General features: G+C 56.8%; 3 protein-coding genes across 4 annotated transcripts in view; 2 read left to right on the top strand and 1 right to left on the bottom strand.

The window, feature by feature from the left end:
• The window catches only part of FDPS (farnesyl diphosphate synthase), a 65,798-nt gene that overhangs the window by 27,711 nt on the left and 16,410 nt on the right, over positions 1–21,677 (top strand). The gene's annotated exons all lie outside the window — the stretch shown is intronic.
• Positions 116–10,547, top strand: HCN3 (hyperpolarization activated cyclic nucleotide gated potassium channel 3). Its single transcript, XM_059674186.1, has 8 exons — positions 116–2,130; positions 4,260–4,689; positions 5,608–5,769; positions 6,156–6,374; positions 6,779–6,925; positions 7,320–7,560; positions 8,555–8,719; positions 9,072–10,547. Exons 1-8 carry the CDS (start codon positions 1,847–1,849, stop codon positions 9,755–9,757), a joined length of 2,334 nt encoding a protein of 777 aa, XP_059530169.1. The 5' UTR covers positions 116–1,846; the 3' UTR covers positions 9,758–10,547.
• On the bottom strand, positions 10,548–19,998 carry PKLR (pyruvate kinase L/R). Of its 2 annotated transcripts, none has more exons than XM_059674187.1 (11): positions 19,833–19,998; positions 18,716–18,898; positions 15,604–15,695; positions 15,378–15,509; positions 15,080–15,266; positions 14,478–14,748; positions 14,200–14,350; positions 13,755–13,907; positions 13,496–13,662; positions 12,428–12,609; positions 10,548–11,826 (listed from the first exon to the last, which is right to left on the bottom strand). In XM_059674187.1, exons 1-11 carry the CDS (start codon positions 19,936–19,938, stop codon positions 11,720–11,722), a joined length of 1,731 nt encoding a protein of 576 aa, XP_059530170.1. In that variant the 5' UTR covers positions 19,939–19,998; the 3' UTR covers positions 10,548–11,719. The 2 variants fall into 2 exon arrangements, with proteins under 2 accessions (XP_059530170.1, XP_059530171.1); XM_059674188.1 differs by lacking the exon at positions 19,833–19,998 and adding an exon at positions 19,437–19,550.

Raw genomic sequence — 21,677 nt, 5'->3', positions numbered from 1 at the left:
ATCCGCCGCTGCCACCGGGAGCGAGCACGTACGCACGCACGTTCGGCGTCGCTTCCCAGTTACCCCCGGGCTCCGCCCCCCGGGCCGCGCACGCCACCGCGTCCTCGCCCGGCTCGCGGGCGTCCGCCAGCCCCGCCGGCCCGAGAGGAGGGCGCGCCGGGGGTGCGGTCGCCCGGCTTCCCCTGGCCGGCTCCGCCCCGCCCCGCCCCTTCCCCGTCCCTCCTCCATCTTTTGCCGCTTTTAGGCGACCTCTCCGACCTCGCTAGGTTTGCAGATTTAAAGGAAAAGGCGGTGATTTGGGGAGCGTCGCCGCTGCGCAAAGCTTTTCAGGCTGGGCGGCGAGGTCTGCTTCTCTAGAGCCTGAAACCTCCCGTCCTCAGAGCAGCGCGGCGACCTCACCCAGCAGAGCGACCCCCACCTTTGGTCCTAAACACAAACTGTGCACGTGTGCATTCAGCCCGGCGGGGCACGGCTGCGGGGGGAAAGGCTGGGGCAATGCGGGGATGGACAATCGGCTGCCGAAAAAGGCGAAGTCACTTCGGACCTGTGTATTATGTACTTACGCATCGCTTGAGGAGCGTACGTTTACTGAATTGAAAAAGAAAAGAGAAGGGGACGTTGAGGCAAGCTGGGCAGTTACAGACGCTGCAGAAGGAATTGAGAAGCAGAAAGGGAAGTGAAAAAGAACCTGAAGAAAACTACATTCAAGTCGGAATATCAGAGGGGAGCTGGGGCGGAGGACTGTCAGAGGGAGATCAGATCCGCTAGCCAGAAACGGCTTAGGAAGAGATCCCCAAAATAGAAGAGGAAGGGCAGTGAGGGGCCAAGCGGACAGAAAGGGAAATTCACTTCCTCCTCCAAGAACACCTTCCCGGGTCAGCGTCCATTCAACAAGCATCTACTGAGTGTCCACTGTGCCCAGCACGGTGCTAGGCTCTTCGGGGCTTCGCAGTCTGACGGGAGAGAAAGCCCTGTGACTAGATAATGGCAGCCTTGTGTCCAGAAGGGTTATGAACAGAACAGCGGCGCCCCGGACACCGTTGGAAAGTTCTACACGAGACCCGACCAGGGGAGAGGAGGTTTGGAAATGTGTCTCTAGGTCTCCCAGAGGAGATGAGATCGGAACCAGCTGTTGTGTCCTCAGCATCCACTCGGCGATGGGCAGAGTCGCATTTGGTGAAGGTTGGCAGAAAAAACATCAGAAAGTTCAATACCAGGGTGAGCAGTGGGGGGAACGGAAGAAAGGAATATGCCCAGAGAGTGCTGAGCGAAAGAAAGTGGAATCCAGGACGTCCATGAGCCAGAGTGGCCATTCCCCGCCTTTCCCATCGGTCCCCAGTTCCTCGCCCTCCTGTCCCATCAGCTACAACGCCCGTCCGGTTTTCCCGCCGCTTGCAGCGGCTCCACCTCCCTGGCAGTCGGTGAATAAAAGCCCAGCTCTAGGCCACGCCCCCTCCGCGGCTCGGGCGGCGTTTTCCGTTTTCCCTTCTCCTCCTACGCTTGGAGGACCGCCCCTGTTCGCTAAGCCCCGCCCACCTTGGAGGCCCCCCGGGATACCGGCACCATTGGCCCCGCCCCCTCCGGGGATGGCTCTCGGGCGGCCCCGCCCACGCCTGCCCTGTTCAGCTTGCTCGCGGACCTCGCCAGGGGGCGCAGCGCACCCCGCCCGCCGCTGGCGGGAGTGTGTCCCCCACACCCCTTCTGCCCCGCGCGCCGGCAATTCCCAGCCCACTCCGCCTCGGCTCCGGGCCTGCGGGGCCGCGCCGGCCCGACTCCGGGAGGGGCCGGGGGTCCCCGATGGCCGCGGCAGGGTCTCGCAGACCGAGTGTGTAAGCCGCGGGGCGCCATGGAGGCGGAGCCGCGGCCGACGACGGGGCCCGGCGACCGGGCGACCCCTGGGCTGGAAGCGGCGCCTCCAGCTGCCCCGGCGCCTGCGACCGCCACCTCGGGTCAGATCCCCGGGTCCGCGTTCGGACCCGAGCCCAAGAGGAGGCAGTTCGGGACGCTGCTCCAGCCCACGGTCAACAAGTTCTCCCTTCGCGTGTTCGGCAGCCACAAAGCTGTGGAAATCGAGCAGGAGCGGGTCAAGTCCGCGGGCGCCTGGATCATCCACCCCTACAGCGACTTCCGGTACTGGGGGCCCGGCAGGAGGGCGGGGGACCCAGATCCCATTTCCACGGCGGAGAAGCGGGGACTGGACCCGCCCCACTCTCCACGGCCATTTCATTTCCAGCCCAGGGACCCCCGGGTGGGGCGAGAGAGTCACTTGCACCAGCCTAGCCTGGCATTCCCAGTGACTGCTCAGGCTGGGGCCGCCGGAAGAGAAGCAGACACCAGAGACCCCATCTGGACCACATGGACTGCTGGAGTTAGGGATCCTTGCCTCCTCCAGTACTGCTTGCTGGTGATCTGGGAAATTATGTCTTATTCCAAGACTCAGGGTCAGCCTGAGAGAAAAACCGAGCTCCGCTATCTTTCCCCCGCCCCCCACTCCCACCCCCAGCACCTGCTTAGTCCGGCAGGGCAGGCGACCAGGGAAAATGGGGGTTCTGGGGGGTTGGTGGCGGGGCGGCGGGCGCGGGTGGGGGGGCGTCCTGACAGCTGTCCGGGTAGCTGTCCCTGGTGCTGAAGGCGGGATGCGGCGGAGCAGGGCTGGGACTCACAGCGTCCCAGGCTGCAACACAAGGGCAAGGCCACCACCAGAGAGAAAGGACGGAGGGCGGGGCGGAGCCATTTCATAGTCCCCATCTGGCTGTACCTTTACATCAAGGGCGCTAGGGGCGGACAGCTGCCCTGTCCTTGAGGGACATGAAGGACAGCTGTTGGATGAGGTGAGGATGTGTGCAACGCATACCTAACCTAGGGAGAGAAATGAGCTGAAGGGATGAGGTGTGCATGAGGAGCCTGGAAACACAATTGGAGATTTGGACATCCTCTTGAATGCACATTCATATACATCCCCTAAATGTTCCTTTCTCCCATCGTTTCTTCTACTCCCATCTTCTTTACTACCTCATTCCCACCCCACCATGCACCTTTCCTCCTCTCCTAGTTTGCTAGGTCTGTGGATCTCCCCCCCCCCTTCCCCCATTTCACCCTCAAATGTATCCCCAGAAGCCGTGTCTCCCCCTTATTATTGTGCTTCTCTGTCCTCTCTACTGTATCACCCGCCAGGCTTGTGACTGCCTGTGAGTCAGGCAGTGAGGTTGCTCTATGGCCAGGAAAACCCTCTTTCTCTCTCCTCTCCCACTTCACGGTATAGGATTTCTCTTGTGGCCCAGGAGGGAGAGGAAGAGGATTTGTTTATTTATTTATTTATTTTATTTTTAAAAAATATATACTTTATTGATTTTTTACAGAGAGGAAGGGAGAGAGATAGAGAGTTAGAAACATCGATGGGAGAGAAACATCGATCAGCCGCCTCCTGCACATCTCCCACCAGGGGTGTGCCCGCAACCCAGGTACATGCCCTTGACCGGAATCAAACCTGGGACCCCTCAGTCCGCAGGCTGACGCTCTATCCACTGAGCCAAACCGGTTTCAGCGAGGATTTATTGTTGATGGACTGAAGGTTCGCAGGTTCAGGTGGATCCCCATCAAAGGCACATGCCTCGGTTGCAGGCTCCCTACCCCCACATGTGTGGGAGGCAGTCCATTGACGTGTCTCTCTGTCCCTCCCTGTCCATTCTCTCTAAACACTCAATGGGAAAAATATCCTTGGGTGAGGATTCACTAACTAACTAACTAAGTAATTGTGTGTGTGTGAGATTCATTCATGCTGCAGAAAGTGGCTGCAGTTGGATGAGTCCACAGTTGTATAGTATTACAGGGCATAACCGTATTCTAGTGCATTTACCTTATTTATCTACATTTTTCTACTGATGGACATCCAGGTTGTTTCCAAACTTAAAGCTGCCATATATACCAGATATATGTGTGTGTGTGTATATATATATATATATATATATATATATATATATATATATATATATATATGTGTGTGTGTGTGTGTGTGTGTGTGTGTGTGTGTGTGTGTGTGTGTATGTATGTATATATATATACATATATAATTTGACTTTACTAGATAATGGCAAACTATTTTCCTAGATGGTGGTCCCAATTTACACTCCCACGAGCTGTAAATAGTTATCCCCTTTTCTGTGTCCTTGCCCACCCGTGGCCGGTCGGAGTATCCGCTGCTAGTCCAGAGGGCTGATGAAGCATCACTGTGGTCCTACTCCCATCCCACGCCCACCTAGGTTTTACTGGGACCTGGTCATGCTGCTGCTGATGGTGGGGAACCTCATTGTGCTGCCCGTGGGCATCACCTTCTTCAAGGAGGAGAACTCGCCGCCTTGGATCGTCTTCAACGTCCTCTCTGACACTTTTTTCCTGCTGGATCTGGCGCTCAACTTCCGCACGGGCATCGTGGTAGAGGAGGGCGCTGAGATCCTGCTGGCTCCGCAGGCCATCCGCACACGCTACCTGCGCACCTGGTTCCTGGTTGACCTCATCTCCTCCATCCCCGTGGATTACATCTTCCTGGTGGTGGAGCTGGAGCCACGCCTGGACGCTGAGGTCTACAAAACAGCGCGGGCTCTCCGCATCGTGCGCTTCACCAAGATCCTCAGCCTCCTGCGGCTGCTCCGCCTCTCCCGCCTCATCCGCTACATACACCAGTGGGAGGAGGTGGGGCGGGGAGGTGGGCAGGGGGGTCACAGACTTCTCCGAGACAGTGCTATGGGTGGGACTCCTGGTGACTTTATGGGGCGGGCAGATGTGTGGGCTTCCGAGGTTGGCTATCTCCAAACTTGGTGAGGGAGAAGCAGGAACAGGGGGGGGGGGGGCGGTTAGGGGGTGGGGTCCCGAGATGAGGATGGTGGTACAACGGCTGGAAAAATTCCTGAGGGTTAGTTGGACTCTGGGAGGAAGATGTGGGAGGAGAGCTAGTAATGACAGGGTGGGAAGAGGCTGGAGTGTCAGCTTCAGGGCAGCTAATTTAGTGGTTCATTCAGAGTGTGGGCTGTGCAATCTGATTGCCTGAGGTCAGATCCCAGTTTTACTATTGACTATAGATGAGGCTTGGTTTTCTCTCCTATAAAATGAGAATGTTAAGTATACTTACATATGATAAGGTTATAGGATTAAAGGAGCTAATACCTATAGAGCACTTAGAGTGGTGCTGGCACATGGTACGTTCATAGCCAATTACCTATTATTATTAGAGAGGGAGAGGGCTGCTGGAATTAATTCTTATACACATGCCCTGGCGACGTTACACTACGAAATGCCCTCTCTCCTCTTTTCCAGGCTACACCTAGGTAGCTTGGGCAGCACACCTCTTTGCGTTCCTGCTGTGACACTGCCTGATTCTGGGCTCATGAGTGGCAGCAGTTTTCCTATCTGCAAGATGAGAGTAGTAACACAGCCTTTGTATTAGCTGGATCTGTGTGCTGTGACGCTCTGTACAAACCATGGCCACATTTTTTACATCCATGGGGCTGGGGCTAGAAAGAGAAGTTCAAAGGGAGCATTTGCAAGGCTGGGGATGGAGGAGACGGCCAGGAAGGGTTCCGGTCCACAGCGGCCCCTCCTCGGAACCCTCAGATCTTTCACATGACCTATGACCTGGCCAGCGCGGTGGTGCGCATCTTCAACCTCATCGGGATGATGCTGCTGCTCTGTCACTGGGACGGCTGCCTGCAGTTCCTGGTCCCCATGCTGCAGGACTTCCCCCCCGACTGCTGGGTCTTCATCAACCGCATGGTGGTGAGATCCCCCCGCAGCCCTCCTCGCCGGGGCACTCTCAGGGCCCCTGTGTCCGAGTAGTGGGGTGACCATAGGGGGCAAGAGGTGATGGGGAGGCGACCAAGAGAGCAGGCAGGAGTGAGCAGGTGGGGAAGAGACCCAGAGGAAGTGTTTGTGTGTTGGAGGGAGAAGACAGGGAAGGAAACGTAGGCAGAAACTGAAGTCCCTAAACTGCAAAAAAGGCCCCTTCTACCTCGGGCTCCCCAGGACCACACTTAAGTGCTCCCTGGAGACAGCTATGAAATCAATGGGGTGGGCAGAAGGACTGAGAGAGAGCGAAAAGGGGTCAGGAGGAGAATGAGGCTCTGAGGGCCCTCCGCCCACCTGTGCAATACTTGGTTCTCCAGAACCACTCGTGGGGCCGCCAGTATTCCCACGCCCTGTTCAAGGCCATGAGCCACATGCTGTGCATTGGCTATGGGCAGCAGGCACCAGTGGGCATGCCTGATGTCTGGCTCACCATGCTCAGCATGATTGTGGGCGCCACCTGCTATGCCATGTTCATCGGCCACGCCACCGCCCTCATCCAGTCCCTGGATTCCTCCCGGCGTCAGTACCAGGAGAAGGTCAGCAGGGGCAGGAGAAGGAAGGGGTGGGCATGAAGGGGCGCTGGAGGCTGGGTAGCTGAACTTGAGGCCTGTTTTGACACATACTCCTGTTGGTTCTCTGTGTCCATGTCCATTTGTCTCATGCCCCTGTGTACCTTCTCCTTGTTTGGACCTATACCCCTGTTCTTGGACCCCGCCCCTGCCTGTGTCTGGGTTCTCCTGTGACTGCTTTGTGTCCTCCCTGTATCCACCATTATCCACACGTCCTTCTGTGGCCTTATGTGTCCCCTTCTATCTCCCTGCTTCACTTCCCTGGATTTGGTCCATGTTTGTGACCTTCCTCCACACACACCTGCCTCCACTGCTCTGGCCACCCGTCTGTCTCTGTCCTCTGTCCTGCTGGCCATCGGCTGGCCCTCCAGTACAAGCAGGTGGAGCAGTACATGTCCTTCCACAAGCTGCCGGCTGACACACGGCAGCGCATCCATGAGTACTACGAGCACCGCTACCAGGGCAAGATGTTTGATGAGGAGAACATCCTAGGCGAGCTGAGTGAGCCACTTCGGGAGGTAGGACTGGGCACGGCCCTGGAAGGGGCTCTTCCAGGACCTGGGCTCCTAGGATGGCGTCTGGGGTAAGGGCTATTGGTGAGCAGAGGGCTCCATGGGAAGGCAGGCCTTGGAGGGGGGGTGCTTTCAGGGGCTAAGGTCTTTCTTGAAGTTCATATGGGGGTGAAGTGTACATGGGGAGGGATGGCAGGGATCTCTGTTTGGGAGGACGGTCTTTTGAGGGCTCATGGGAGAGCTCTGAGGGCAGGAGCTTAGGGATGGTCCCAGGCCCACTGAAGCATCCTCATTCTTGCAGATCATGACCCAGGGGTGGGGTCTCCGGAGACAGATGAGCTCGATGGGGGCACCTTGGGACAGGGGCACAGAGTGCCTGACAGGCCCCTCCCCTTCCCAGGAGATCATCAACTTCACCTGCAGGGGCCTGGTGGCCCACATGCCGCTGTTCGCCCACGCGGACCCCAGCTTCGTCACCGCGGTGCTCACCAAGCTGCGCTTCGAGGTCTTCCAGCCGGGGGACCTCGTGGTGCGTGAGGGCTCCGTGGGCAGGAAGATGTACTTCATCCAGCACGGGCTGCTCAGGGTGCTGGCACGCGGCGCCCAGGACACCCGCCTCACTGATGGATCCTACTTCGGGGGTCAGCAGGCCTCGGGGGGGGGGGGAGTAGAGCAGAGAATGGAGGGCACCTGCTCCCCTGGGTCCGAGTCCCTGCCTGGCCACGCTGCAGAATCACAGAGTCCAGCCCCTTCCCAACCGGCCTACTTACTCAAAATCTCTGGGCCTGGGCCCTAGAACTCTGTATTTTTAAGAAGCGTTTGAAGCAATTCCTATGCAAAGCCAGGTTGAACATTTCTGGGCCAGTGGGCCGTTTAGAACCCATAATTGGTGAGATCGGAGGATCCTGAGATGAGGGACAGCGAGGAAAAAAGCAGTGCTGTCCGAGGGGCTTCTTTTTTAAAAAAAATATATTTTATTGATTTTTTACAGAGAGGAGGGGAGAGGGATAGAGAGTTAGAGACATCGATGAGAGAGAAACATCGATCAGCCGCCTCCTGCACATCTCCCACTGGGGATGTGCCCGCAACCCAGGTGCATGCCCTTGACCGGAATTGAACCTGGGACCTTTCAGTCCGCAGGCTTCGCTCTATCCACTGAGCCAAACCGGTTAGGGCCCAGGGACTTCTCTTGGTGGCTCCCTGCTGGTGTGACCCAGGGGCCCAGCCTGTGGCAGTGCAGGTAGTCCAGCTGGTGCCCATATAACCTCTCAGTCTCCGAACCACCCTCCAGCATTTCTAGCGTGTTGCCCTTTGCCCGTTGGCACTGCTTTTCTCCGTCTGGGCTGTCCTTGGTGTTCACATGAAGCAGCGGAGGGGGGTGAGGATTAAAGTGGAGTGGAATAACGACGAGTGGGGGCCAGCAGGACCTGCCTGGCTGTCAGCTTTAGTTGGGAGAGAGAGAGGATGATAATTGTGTAGGCGTGAAGGGTGACAGTGCTGGGAGCATGTAGGGACCGGGCGCGTGAGTAAGCATTAGCTTCTCCCGTCTGGGAGGCCCTGAGGAAGCTGGGTCAGCAGGCCCCGTGGGAATGAGTTCTGGGGACTGGTTCTGAAGACCTCCTCCCAAATCCGCAGAGATCTGTCTGCTGACCCGGGGCCGGCGCACAGCCAGCGTGCGGGCCGACACCTACTGCCGCCTCTACTCACTCAGCGTGGACCACTTCAACGCTGTGCTCGAGGAGTTCCCCATGATGCGCCGGGCCTTTGAGACTGTGGCCATGGATCGGCTGTGCCGCATTGGTGAGGCCTGTCCACCGAGTCTTCTCGGTCCAGCCCGGGCCCTTACCCATCTGCATAGTGAGAAGCCCCATTGTCCCAGGGCCCAGCCTTTAGTGCTCCAGCGTCCCACCCCAGCCCACCCCCCTCCCAGGAAATGTCCCCATAGGCCTGTCAACACCGGGGCTCACTGTCCTGGTCACTCAGCATCTCCTACCCTTGGGGATATTGCCCTAAGTTCCCATCCGAGCCCTCCTTCCTGAGTCCCTGACCCCCACCATCTCTGATACGTACTCTCATCTCTCCACTCCGACATTCAAGCTTTACCTTGGATTCCTTCCCTATGCTTCATTCCTCTCTCCGGGACAACCTCTAGGTAAGAATTCCGTCCTGCGGCGGAAACGCTCCGAGCCAAGTCCGGGCAGCAGCGGGGGCATCATGGAGCAGCACTTGGTGCAACATGACAGGAACATGGTTCGGGGTGTTCAAGGCCTGGCCCCGGGCACAGGAGCTCGGCTCAGTGGAAAACCAGTGCTGTGGGAGCCACTGGTGCACGCGCCTCTGCAGGCAGCCGCCGTGACCTCCAGCGTGGCCATCGCCCTGACTCACCAGCGGCAACCCCTGCTCCTCTCCCCTGACTCTCCAGCCACCCTCCTTGCTCGCTCATCGGGCTCCCCAGCCTCCCCGCTGGCGCCTGTTCGAGCGGGCCCTCTGCTGGCCCGGGGGCCATGGGCATCCACCTCCCGCCTGCCGGCCCCACCTGCCCGAACCCTCCAAGCCAGCCTATCCCAGGCTGGGCGCTCCCAGGTGTCCCTGCTGGGGCCGCCCCCAGGAGGAGGTGGACGTCGACTAGGACCTTGGGGCCGCCCACTCTCAGCATCCCAACCCTCCCTGCCTCAGCGGGCAGCGGGCGATGGCTCTTCTGGGCGGAAGGGCTCAGGAAGTGAACGCCTGGCCCCCTCAGGGCTCCTGGCCAAGCCTCCAGGGATAGCCCAGCTCCCCAGGCCACCAGTGCCTGAGCCAGCCCCCCCTAGGGGCCCCCAGCTCTCTGCCAACATGTGAAACCCCTAGGTAAGCTCTCAGGTGCAGTAGTGAGTACCTGAAGGCAGACGCCTCTTGGGGAAGGCCAAGGGGACCTGGAACATCTCCCCTTACTGCCAAAACGATAGTTTCTGTCCTCAGCTCAGGCACCCTGCAGCCTCCTCGTCCACTCGCCCATTCATCAAATGTACTGAGCGCCTGCCCTGTTCACGGCACTGTCTCCACTGCCAAATAGAAGTGACTCCAAGCCCTCGGCGAAGGTGTTCCCTCAGCCATGGTCCTGCCAGGTGCAGGCCCAGGCCCGTGATCCCTCCTTATTAAGCACAAGTACTTGCCACTGCCATCACTGCCAAGTAGCCAGATGTCTGTTTCTCTGCCCATGACCCTGCAGGGTCTGCCTGGAGGGGCTATCTTCCTGTCCCCCTAGCATAGCCAGCCGGTTACCTGTGCCCCATGCTGTCAACAAATGTTTAGGGTCACCAGTGTGGGGATCCACCGTCACTGCCATGTGCAGGACCCCCTCTCTATCCCCCCTGGGTGGGAACACGTCTCCTGCCAAGTTCCCTGCACTGTCTCTCATAGAGCTGTCTCTTTGTAAACTGGGAGCCACCTCCTCCCTGCGTCCCTGCCCCACTGGCGTCCCCCTTGAAGCTAAGGGATGTTCGGCACCTCTTATTTAGTGTACCAGCCTAGATCCCCCAGGTGAGGGCAAGTGGCTGAATCCTTAGATGGCACTTTTTTCTTTCCTTCTTCCCTTCCTTATTTATTTATTTATTCAATTATTTAATAATTATATTTATTCATTTGCTAATTTTATTTATTATCAATTCATTTTATTCACCCATTTCTTTATCCATCCCTCCCCCTCCTCCTGGGAGGGAGACAGGAAGGCGCAGCCCCCCTACCCCCCACTGCCAGTTCCTGTGGTTCTTGTCTAACTCCCTCGGCAGCAATACCAGAGCACTCCCCCTATCTAGGTGGGGGCACAAGGGCCACCTGAGGTGGAGGGGAGGGCTGTTCCTTTTAGTTTTAGGGTTTTTTGTTTTGTTTTGTTTTCCCCTACTGCGTTTGCTGGTGGTACAAGAGTAAGGGGAGGACCCGAGGTATCCGAGCCTGGGGAAGGGCAGCCTAGCCAGCACCTCTGCCTTCTCAGGGACAAGAGAAATCCCTTACCCACCCGTGTCTCCAGCATCAGAGAATGTGGGACCAGGGCCCCACCTGCTTCTCCTGGGTAGGGAGCTCTGGGCTACTGGCTATGTGGGAGTTTTATAATTGCTTCAGAACAGCTGGGTTTCAAAAAGAAAATAGAGACACTCATTTTGGCTCCTAGTTTGTGTGTGGAAACAAAGTGGGCATGAAGGAATTTCTGGGTGCAGGAGAAGGGGACTCCCCCAGCAAGGCGTGAGATGGCCCTGAGAGCAGCCAGGGAGTGGTCTGAAATCCCAGAGAGGTTGTAAGGACAGTGGTAGATGTGCTCCCAGCACCCATCTATCCAGGCTTCCCCCAAGAGTGGGGCTTTGGTATTGCTGTCAGTGACAATGAAGGAAGAGGTGGCACTCCCTCAGGAGATAATCAGATGACCATAAAGGCCACATATGAGAATATCAGTCTGCATGGATATGAAATATTTCCAAAATGGACGTGATTGCTCTGTTCCCCTCTCCTCTACCTCCAGATGTGGGAAGCCTGGGGAAATACAATTAACCGGTTAAGCTGGGATTAAAGTCTCCGAGCTCAGAGCACTGGGTGCAGGCATTGTATGATCGGTGCTGCCGGATGGCCAGTGCTTAATTGGACAGGTTTTTAGGGCCTGCGTGCAAAGGAGAGGAGGAAGGGGCACCCTGGAATGGGGCAGATGGCAGATGTGGCCTCAGGGAGGGAGGAGGGGAGCAGAGACGACAGATGAGTGTGGGGGGCTTGGAGTGGAGGAGATGGGGAGGAGGGACGGGTCCAGCGCTGGCTGGGTCAGAGGGGAGGGGCATCTCAGGATATGTTTAGCACCCGCATGATGTTGGTATAGCCAGACCCAGGTCGCCAGCCTGTCACCACAATCACCAGGTCCCCAACATGGAGGAAGCCACGGAGCTTTCCTGGGGGAAGGGAAGATGACAGTCAGCCACCGAGGGACTCAGGTCACCCCTGTCATGAGAACCAGCCACCACCTTCTACCTCAAGGCCGCCCAGGACGGAATGAGAGGCCTGAGGCTAAACTACAATGTGCGCCTCAGGTAGCACCACAGAGACGAGCCCACTGCAGTATATTAGAATTGCAGGTGTGTCCGTGGGCGGTATGGGGTGTGTTGCTAAGCAGCAAGTCTATCCACCCGTGTTGCTATGCCAATAGGAAGACGTGGGGTATGATCATAGCCAGTTTTAAATTAGATTTTCCAGCTGCGGGGGACTGGGTCCCCTTTCTCCTGTCACCTCCCGCTTCTTACATCACACCAGGCTCTGCCACCTGATGCAGGCCACAGTGGGGTTGACTTGTTAGGGAAAGCCCTGAGCTCTCTCCTGCCTCCTCCCCCAGCATGTCCATGGAGGCCAAAACATCTCTGCGTCTTAGTGAACCTCACAGAGTAAATCTAGGATCAGAGGAGAGAGGCAAGGCCCTTTGGGTGGGTGTGGGAAGTGGGGTTGGGGGCTCACCATACAAATCCAGGGGTGGGTGGGGAGGAAGCCCCAATGGCTCACCGCTTTCAATGCCAAACTGAACCCGGCGATCCACATCATCTGCCCAGACGGCCTCTGGAGGTTCACGGTAGAGCAAGGGGAAGACTCCTCGGCATAGGTGGGCCTGGCGGGCAGCCTGGGCAGAGCGGGTGACAGCAATGACCGCTGCCCGAGGTCGGTACCGAGACAGAAGCTGGGCTGAGCTGAAGGAGGGAGAGAAGTCAGCCCAGAACAGTGAGAGTGCTAAATCAGAAACTAGAGTTTGAGTTCTGGTTCCAGGTGTCACCAACACGCTGTGACCCAGGATGGTTAAGTCCTATTTCCCTGGGTCTTGGTTTTTCTCATCTGCAAAGTGGGTATAAGATGCCTGCCCTTCTTACCACACAAAGAAGATGTGAAATAATAAAGGGTACAGCAAGTGAAATAGTCCAGGAAAAACCTCTTTGAGAAACAAAAGCCTTCTGAGAAGATACCTTTATTGTACAGTAGTAGTACTTAACAAATGTCTCTGCGGAAGCAGAGGCTTGTAGAGCCTGGGTGACTTACCCAAGGTGTCGTGTCAGAGCAGAGACTTGAACTCAGACCTGGGCCCAGCCGTGTAAGACTGTGGGCTAAATGCAAAGCACTTGTTCCCAGCCAGTGTGGCTCAGCGGTTGAGCATCGACCCATGAACCAGGAGGTCACACTTTGATGCTAGGTCAGGGCATATGCCCCAGTAGGGGGCATGCAGGAGGCAACCAATCAATGATTCTCATCATTGATATTTCTAGAATTCCCTTTCCCTTCCTCTCTGAATCAATACAAATATATTTTTTAAATTATCTAAATGCAAAGGACTTGCTTCTGAGCCCTAGGAGCCCGAATGGTCTGGAAACCAATGCTCCCAGTGATGCCACCGCCCCTCAATCCCCTGCAGCTCCCTGGCACGTATCCTGGTGAGCTCCGAGGTCCTCTCCTGGCCTCCAGATCTCGTAGCTACCCCTCCTCTTGCCCCAGCATGATCCTCCTCATCTCTGATGACAAGACAAAACCCAAGTCTGCGGCCCCTGGCCCAGAGGCTTGTGTTGGGATTCCCCGTGTCCCCCTCACCGGCCAGTCTTGGTCAGCACGATGATGGCAGCAGCGCAGCACTTGAAGGAAGCCTCCACAGCCCCAATGGCAGTGACTTCCGTGGGGTCGCGGGTCAGTGGTGCAGCCCGGCGCAGCTCCTCGAACAGCTGCCGGTGGTACACTGCGGCTTCTGCCTCCCTGGCGATCTGCAGGCATCAGGAGGTCAGACTGGGCAGGGGCACTGGGCCTGGCAGGGATCTGGCTGTTCGGCCCATCTCCGTGCATCACCAGCTCCTACCGCGTGCTGCATCCTCACGGCCTCCACCGGAAAGCTGCCCTTGGCAGTCTCCCCTGACAGCATGATGCAGTCGGCGCCGTCCAGCACGGCATTGGCCACGTCGCTGGTCTCTGCCCGCGTCGGCCGGGGCTTACTGACCATGCTCTCCAGCATCTGGGGGACATCTGGATGTCAGAGCTGTAGGAGTCTCACGCGGATCAGGGAAGCTACTTCTCTGACCCCCACATTCTCAGTGTGCCCTGGAAGCCAGGGTCACCGTCACAGACTGGCATCCTGGCAGCTCAGCTTCTTATCTGAAAACGGAGGTCACAGTATCTCTTCCTGACTTCATTGTTTGAGGACCAAACACTGGACAGCAAACCGTGCTATGGCCCTAAGGTGCAGGGACTCACCCTCAGGTGTCCCCGAACCCAGCGTGCCCAGCCTCTCCCGGCCCACTCCAGACCTGTGTGGCACAGACAACTGGTTTGCCGGCCAAGTTGCAACGCCCAATCATCATCTTCTGAGCCAGGAAAACCTTCTCAGCCGGGATCTCGATGCCCAGGTCACCCCGTGCCACCATGATGCCATCGCTCACTTCCAGGATTTCATCGAACCTGGGGGGTGGGGGGAGTCCGGGCTGGGGAAGAGCAGCAGATGCCAGGGAGAGGAGATGGGAGAGGAGATGGGAGAGGAGGAGCTCCAGGTGGTTAAGGGCCAGAAGGGGCGAAGGCCAAGCCTCACTTCTTGACGCCTTCGTGGTTCTCGATTTTGCTAATGATCTTGATGGCCTGGCCTTCAGGCCCCAGAGCAGCCCGCACCGCGGCCACATCGCTGGCTTTCCGCACGAAGGAAGCAAAGACGATGTCTACGCCGTGCTCCACCCCAAAGCGCAGGTCCCGGAAGTCTTGCTCGGACAGCCCGGGCAGGTCCACCTGGGTGCCCGGCAAGTTCACGCCCTTCCGGCTGCCCAGGACGCCGCCGTTCTCCACCTCGGTCTCCAGCCCCGCCGGGCCTGTGGGCAGGGAAAGGGCCCGCCTCGGTCAGCGGGAGGCCGGACTAGGGAACAGGGGACTGGCCCCCCCAGGAGGTTAGGAACCACGTCCTGTTCTGTGGGTCTGTCCGCCCTGGGCCGGGGCTCCGCACAGAGTAGGCATCGGGTGGAAGTCGGTGGAAGAAACGACGGCCCCGCCGGTGCCGCCCCCAGCAGGGCTCCGGGTGCGGGGGCTCCTGGGACAGGGGGTGAGGACCCGGCCTGGGGAGGTGGTGGGCACGCGGGGCGAATGCGGGCGCCGGAGGGGAGGGTGCGCCCCGCTCCGCGGCCGGGGCGGGAGGCGCGTCCGCACCGATTTCCTTGACTGTCAGGGAGATGAGCCCGTCGTCGATGTAGATGCGGCCCCCCACCGGCACGACCCTGACGATGTTGGGGTAGTCCACCCACACGGTGTGCGCGTCCCCCCGCGTCCGGAACGCCGGGTCCACGGTCACCAGCACCTGCGAGCCCTTCACCAGCTCCACCTCCGACTCCGGGCCCTGGGGGCGGAGCCAGAGCCTGAGTGCGGCCCCGCCCCGCGCCCGCCCGGCCCTGGCCGTGCGCCCCTCCGCCCGCGGTGCGGCCCTGACCCGCCCAGCCCGGCCGCTCACCCCCTGCAGGATCCCGGTGCGGATCTCCGGGCCTTTGGTGTCCAGAGCAATGGCCACCGGTCGGTAGCTGACCGGGGAGGCCGCAAAGCTCTCCACCGCCTCCCGGACGTTGGCGATGGACTCAGCGTGGTACTGGGGGCAGAACCGCGTGGGGGTTTCAGGGGAAGGTGGCCGCGACCCGGAGGCATCCTCTGGCCCCGCCGCCTCCCGCGACCCCATCCCGAACCTCGTGGGTGCCGTGGGAGAAGTTGAGTCGCGCAATGTTCATCCCGGCCTTGATCATCTCCTTGAGGCGCTCTACGGAGCGAGATGCCGGCCCTGGAACCAGAGATCCCGCTCGGACAACGTTCTCCCCAAACCCGGAGGCAAGCAAACCACCACCGCCACCCTCAGAGATGCCGCGCCCCAGGAGTCCCGTTACCTGACCTTTAGTCCCTGACCCTCCCTTGCGCATAAGTCAGAAACCCCTTCCCCTCCAGCCAACAACTTGGGGAGGCATCACTGCGGGGGGCGCGCAGGGGAGGGTCCTCAGCCAGGTCCAGGCAACCGTGTCTGCAGTAAGTGCTGCAGTGTGGATGTAACCCCAGCGTATGAGGGCACAGCAAGGGATGGGTGCCAGGGAGGGCCTGTGGGGCTGTAGAGCCGATAGGCCTCATTTTGGCTGAGGAGAGTTGAATTCTACCCCATTTCTGCTCTCTGACAGGGCAGCTGTGTAACAGAGCCAGTTGGCCAAGCTCTCTGGCCCTACCTACTAGTGCATTAGGTCTCCTTCCCATCACCTGTTCAAAGACTTAGACTCAGCCATTCTACAATCCTCTCTGTCATCAGTGTTTTCCTTTTAATTGTCTCATTCTCATCAGCATGTAAACCTGCTGTTACTTCTTTCAACATAAAAAATTATCTTGCCCTGCTGGTGTGGCTCAGTGGTTGAAGGTGGACTTATGAACCAGGAGGTCAGGGTTCAATTGCGGGTCAGGGCACATGGGGGAGTGGGGGGGGGGGGGAGACTGGTCCCCAGTAGGGGGCGTGCAGGGGCAGCCGATTAGTGATTCTTATCATTCTCATAATTGTGGGGCATGCAGGAAGTTCAAGCCCAAAACCCACACATGTGCCCTAACTGGGAACTGAACCGAGACCTCCTGATTCATAAGTTGATACTCAACCACTGAGCCATGTCGGCCAGGCCTCCCTCCTTATTGATGTTTCTATCTCTCCCTCTCCTTTCTTCTCTGAAAAAAAAAAAAAAAATTTAAAAAAATATATATTCCCAGTTCTCCCTCTAGCTACAGTCTTAATTATTTTCTATATATTTTCATTGATTTCAGAGAGGAAGGGGAAGGGAGGGAGGGATAGAAACATCAATGATGAGAGAGGATCATTGATTGGCTGCCTCCTGCACACCCCTCACTGGGGATGAGGCCTGCAACTCAGGCATGTGCCCTGACTGGAAATCAAACCATGACCTCCTAGTTCAAAGGTTGACACTTAACCACTGAGCTGTGCGGGCCAGGCTACAGTCCTATTTCTCTGCTCTCCTTGGCAGCAGAACTCATTGTAAGAGTTATCTGCACTTGCTGCCTCCAGTTCCCCACCCCTATACTTTGTACCACACCAGTCAGTTGTTCACCCCCATCTCTCCACTGCATCTGTTCTTGTTAAGGTCACCAAGAAGCTCCGTGTTTTTGCTAAATGTGATGGTCAATTCTCAGTCCTTGTCCTAGCTGGCCCATCGGCAGCAGTGGCTACACGTCCCTGATGTACCTTCTTCAGCTGGCCTCTGGGACACCACACTCTCTCGATTCACTCCTACGCACCGGCTCTCCTCAGCCTCACTTGCTGCTTCTTCCCCTTAACATTAGATGTCCCATTCTCTTCTTTGTCATTTCACCTTCATTCCCCTGGTAGTCTCAACTAGTTCTGTGGCTTTACATACCGTCTATATGCTGACAATTTATGTCTCCAATTTTGTATCCCAGATTTATATCTCCAATTCAGACCTCTCTCCCAGACCCAGAGTTGCGTGTACCTGACTGCCCACTCTGGATCCCACGTGAATGTCTAATATGCATCTTAAACTCAACTTTCCCTCAACCCAACACCTGATCTCCTCCCCACACCTCTGCACCAGCCTTTCGGCTGATAATGGGGAAATGCATCCTTCTAGTTCCCACACCCAAACATTGGAGTCATCCTTGACTACGTTTTCATCCACATCCCACCCCACATCCAATCCACTGAGAAATCCTTCAAAATGCATTCAGAATCTGATCACTTCGTTTTTTTTTTTAATTTAAATCTTTTTCTTTCTCCTCCCTCTTTCTCCCTCTCCCTCTCTCTCTTTTGTTCACCCTCACCCGAGGAGAGTTTCCCATGGGCCCTTTTAGAGAGGGTGTGAAGGCGGGGGGTGGGGCAGACAGAGACACATCCTCGGGAGAGACACATGGGTTGGTCGCCTGGAGGAAGATGCCCTTGACTGGGAATCGAACCCTGGACCCTTGGGTCCCTGGGCTGACTCTCTAACCACTGGGAAAACTGACCAGGGCTTATTTTTCAATCACAGTTTACATTCAGTAGAATCTGATCACTTCTCAGCACCTCCATTATCACCACCTGGTTTGACCCAGAAATGCTGCAGGAGCAGCCCCTCCCCACCTGCAATCTATTTGCAGTACAGCAGCCAGCGTGGCTCTATTCAAACATCAGTAAGAGCCTGTCATTTTCCCGCTCAGAATTATGCAGCAGTTTCCCATTTGGAAGGAAACAACTCAAATTCTATTAAGCCCGACACGACCGTCCCTCCCCCAAAGTCCCTTTATTTTATACTCTTCCCCCTCAATAGCCATCCCAGCCTCCTTGACGTGGGGTTTGCGCTGCCCTTTCCCTCTGCTGGAACTCTTCTTCCTGTTCATCCACACGGCTCATTCTCTCATCTCCCGCAAGTGCTTGCTCAGTGTCTAGTTTTCAAAATAATGTCTCCTCTGACGTTCTCTTCAGCACCGCAGCCTTCTCCCGCCCCGCATCCCTGGTGCCCCTCACCATGCTCTATTGTTCTTTCTTCCATAGTATTGGTAACTTGCTAACATCCTACGCAGTCGGTTGTATTTATCCTTTACTGTCTCACCCGGCGAGATTGTCAGCTCCCCAGGGCAGTGATCTTTGTTTATTTCACTGGTCAACTCCCAGGGCCCAAACCTTACCTACCAAGTGCTCAACAGATATTTGCTGAACGAATGACTCTGTCAAACACGGAGACGTCTCGAAGAAGACAAAAGATGGGGAAGCACCTTCAGAAACACCCAAGAAGCCCTGTGATACTGCGGGGGCTGGCGGGTGCTTACCGATGGTGGCGATGATGCTGGTACTGCGAGCAGCCACGGGCTCCGAGTCGATGTCCAGCAGGCAGAGGTGCTCCAGGAAGGTGTCTGCCATCGCAGCTGACAGCTGCTGCCTCTGGAAGAAGGCAGTGCCCAGCTCCTGGGTCAGCTGGGCCACGCTGGCCCGCCGTAGGTACCCTGCTGGCCCTGCAGAGAAGGAGGCTGCATGGGCACCTGCCTGTCCTCCCCGTCAGCGCAGCACACCCTCCATTCCTTCCCTCAGCTCTCAGTCCTTCCTGTGAGCTGCGCAATATGCATACCTTACCTCACACGCAGGCATGATTACATGTTCTACAATGGTCCCCATTTTACAGATAAGGAAACAGGCTGAGAAAGATGAAATAAATTGCCCAATATCATATAGCTTCTAAGTAACAGAGGTGGGATTCACCTCCAGGTCTGACTAACTCCAGGCTCAAGTCCAGCTACCTGACACTCACAACTCCCGAATTCTTGGACTTCTTACCCTTCAGCGGCGGACTTCCCTCCGCACCCTCCCTTCCCCCCTATCTAATCCACAGTAGCCCCTCCTTATCCAGGCTCAGAATCACCCAGTTCCCTTTTCTAAGGTCCCTGTTGTCTTCCCTCCAACTGCTGGAGTCTCCATCCCCTCCTCTGAGTGTCCTCAGCCCTCCCGCTAATCCAGGTCTTGAGGTCCGTGTAGCTTGACTCGGGCCAGCGGTACCCTCCATGCCACTGCACGCCTGCCCGTCTCTGGTGGCCGGCTCCACGCCGTCAGGCTGTCAGAGGACAAGGCCCGCTGGGCTGGGGATCAGTTCTGCCTACTGGTTAAAGTGTCACCAAGTCTCCCCTGTCACGGGGAGCCCTGTGCACCAGGGGTCAGAGTCTGAGAACCCCGCGGCTCCCATGCTGCAGGCTCCACTCTGCCTTCCTCCTAGGAGCTGAGAAGAGGCCCAGACCAGGGTCCACAGCTTAACGCAGGGGACACCCTGCTAAACACTGACCCTCCCCAAGCCCCTACAGAGAGCAGCTGATATGCATCTTTTGCGCCCTCCACCCCCACTCCTGATTTCTACCCTCGTCTTCCCCCTCTTTTCACTGGCTTCTGTTGACCTCTTACCTCCTGGAGCCCCAATCAGGATGGACTTTGCGAAGTCCCTTTGGGACTTAGGGATACATGCCCAGAACTGCTGGGGCCCCATGTTCTTGTTCTCCTGTACTGACATGCTTCCGAAGTGTGTGCTGGGGCCGCCGGACTGTGCAGAGAGAGGGGGACAGGATAATAAAACTGCTGGTCTTATCTAAAGGAGCCAGAGAGAAGAAAAGGGACACACCCAGTAGGCTGCCCCTGTCCCCACAGAGTCCCTCCCCCAGACCTACTGGCTCTCCTCCCTTGTCTTCTGGCATTCCCCTCTCTCATCCATATTTCCTGATAATTTTTAATCCATTTCCATTCACTCACCATCAACCTGAATAGAGATTTCTTTTTTTTTTTTTTTTTGCCAGTGATATGGCCCCTGGGAAACGGGTTTAGGGTCAGGGCTGGAGCCTGAGGAAAGGGGATGGGAGCATTTGGTAGTGTGGTGGGACTCCTTGGCAGGGCTCTGAGAGCAGGCTGGCCCTGGCCACCGTGTGCTCATTGCCTACTCTCCAGTGTTTACTGAGCACTTACTCTGTGCCAGGTACTGAGGATGCAGTGGTGAGCAAAACAGACAGGGCCTTTGTCTTTCTATGGAATCTACAATATGATGGGAAGACAGACGATAAACGAGCATCAAACAGATAAAGCTGTAACTGCGCACTGTGTAAGTGCTACAGTGGAATCGATCAGGGTGCTGGAGCAAAGGCCGTGGGAGGGGGAGGGGAGTGAGCTTGGGATCCTAGGCTTTGTCTGCAGAAAACAGAACACGTAAAGATGGACACATGACAGCTAGAGGGGACGTGATAGACGTCAGGGACAGGGACTCAGTTCTTGTGCTTGGAGGTCGGGAGGGACATGGGATGTTGAAGGTTGGCCTGGAAATTTTGTACTGATTCTCAGATAGCTGGGAGGACAAGAATCCCAGAGGTTCAAGTCCCAAGTTGCCAACAGGAAATAGGGGTTGGTGCCCCAAAGCACCCCTTATCCTATCCAGCTGAGGGACCGAGCTTTGACTGAAATCGAGTCAAACAGGAGAAGCAGTCCGGCTGACCCTGGGTCCACAAGTGACCAAATGAGATAATCTGCACTTTGTCACAGGGCCAGGCAGCCTGAACGGGAGGCGTGTGGGTGAGAAAACAGGGAGAACAACAACAGGCCTCCAAACAGAACCAGTGAATTCAGCTTTTCAGGTAAGATCTCCCCCACTCCCCCCACACACATGTACTGTACTGTGACACCCTGACACATACTCGTGTGACTGCCCACATGACATCATACACACATCGACACAGACAAAGCATGGAACAAGCCCCCGCCGCATGCCCGGCACCATAGCAGACTCTGAGGGTATGAGGTCACCAAGGTCAGGTCCCTGCCCAGGAGGGAGAGACAGGAATGCTAGCAGTTAGCACTCCTGTTAAAGTATTACAGATGTCTTCCCTTCCCCGCCTTCCCTCCTTCACCCAGCCCCTAACCCCCCCAGGTCTTCACCATCCTATTGTCGGTGTCCATGGCTATGCATATAAGTATGTAAGTTCTTTGGTTTCTCTCTCCTCATCCCCCCCCCCCCCGCCCCCATCGAGGTACGCAGTCTGTTCCATGCCTTCCTGCTTCGGGTCTTATTTGGTTGGTCAATTCTTTTTGTCCACTAGGTTCCACAGTAGTTAGGGTTCATAAAGTATGTCCCATGGGGTGATGGAGCTGTGTTCAGGACACAAAGGAGCACTAGGAGAAACTGCCTTGTGGGTGAAGGGGAGATCAGGGTGGCTTCACAGAGGGGGTGACACCAGAGCCCGGCAAAGTCAAGGAAAGAGCATGCCCAGT

The sequence above is a fragment of the Myotis daubentonii genome, chromosome 18, assembly GCF_963259705.1.
Source record: "Myotis daubentonii chromosome 18, mMyoDau2.1, whole genome shotgun sequence".
In the NCBI taxonomy this organism is placed as follows: Eukaryota; Metazoa; Chordata; class Mammalia; order Chiroptera; family Vespertilionidae; genus Myotis; species Myotis daubentonii.
Note: the sequence above shows the minus strand (reverse complement) of the source record. Positions and strands in the feature narration are given on the sequence as shown.

Coding starts and splice junctions, on each gene's coding strand:
- PKLR (XM_059674187.1), bottom strand. CDS start 19,938: ATGTCAGTACAGGAGAACAAGAACATGGGGCCCCAGCAGTTCTGGGCA. Junction 15,267..15,377: donor GCACCGGGATCCTGCAGGGG/GTGAGCGGCCGG, acceptor CTCCGCCCCCAG/GGCCCGGAGTCGGAGGTGGA. Junction 13,908..14,199: donor CAGTTGTCTGTGCCACACAG/GTCTGGAGTGGG, acceptor GATGTCCCCCAG/ATGCTGGAGAGCATGGTCAG.
- HCN3 (XM_059674186.1), top strand. CDS start 1,847: ATGGAGGCGGAGCCGCGGCCGACGACGGGGCCCGGCGACCGGGCGACC. Junction 5,770..6,155: donor TCTTCATCAACCGCATGGTG/GTGAGATCCCCC, acceptor TTGGTTCTCCAG/AACCACTCGTGGGGCCGCCA. Junction 8,720..9,071: donor GGATCGGCTGTGCCGCATTG/GTGAGGCCTGTC, acceptor GACAACCTCTAG/GTAAGAATTCCGTCCTGCGG.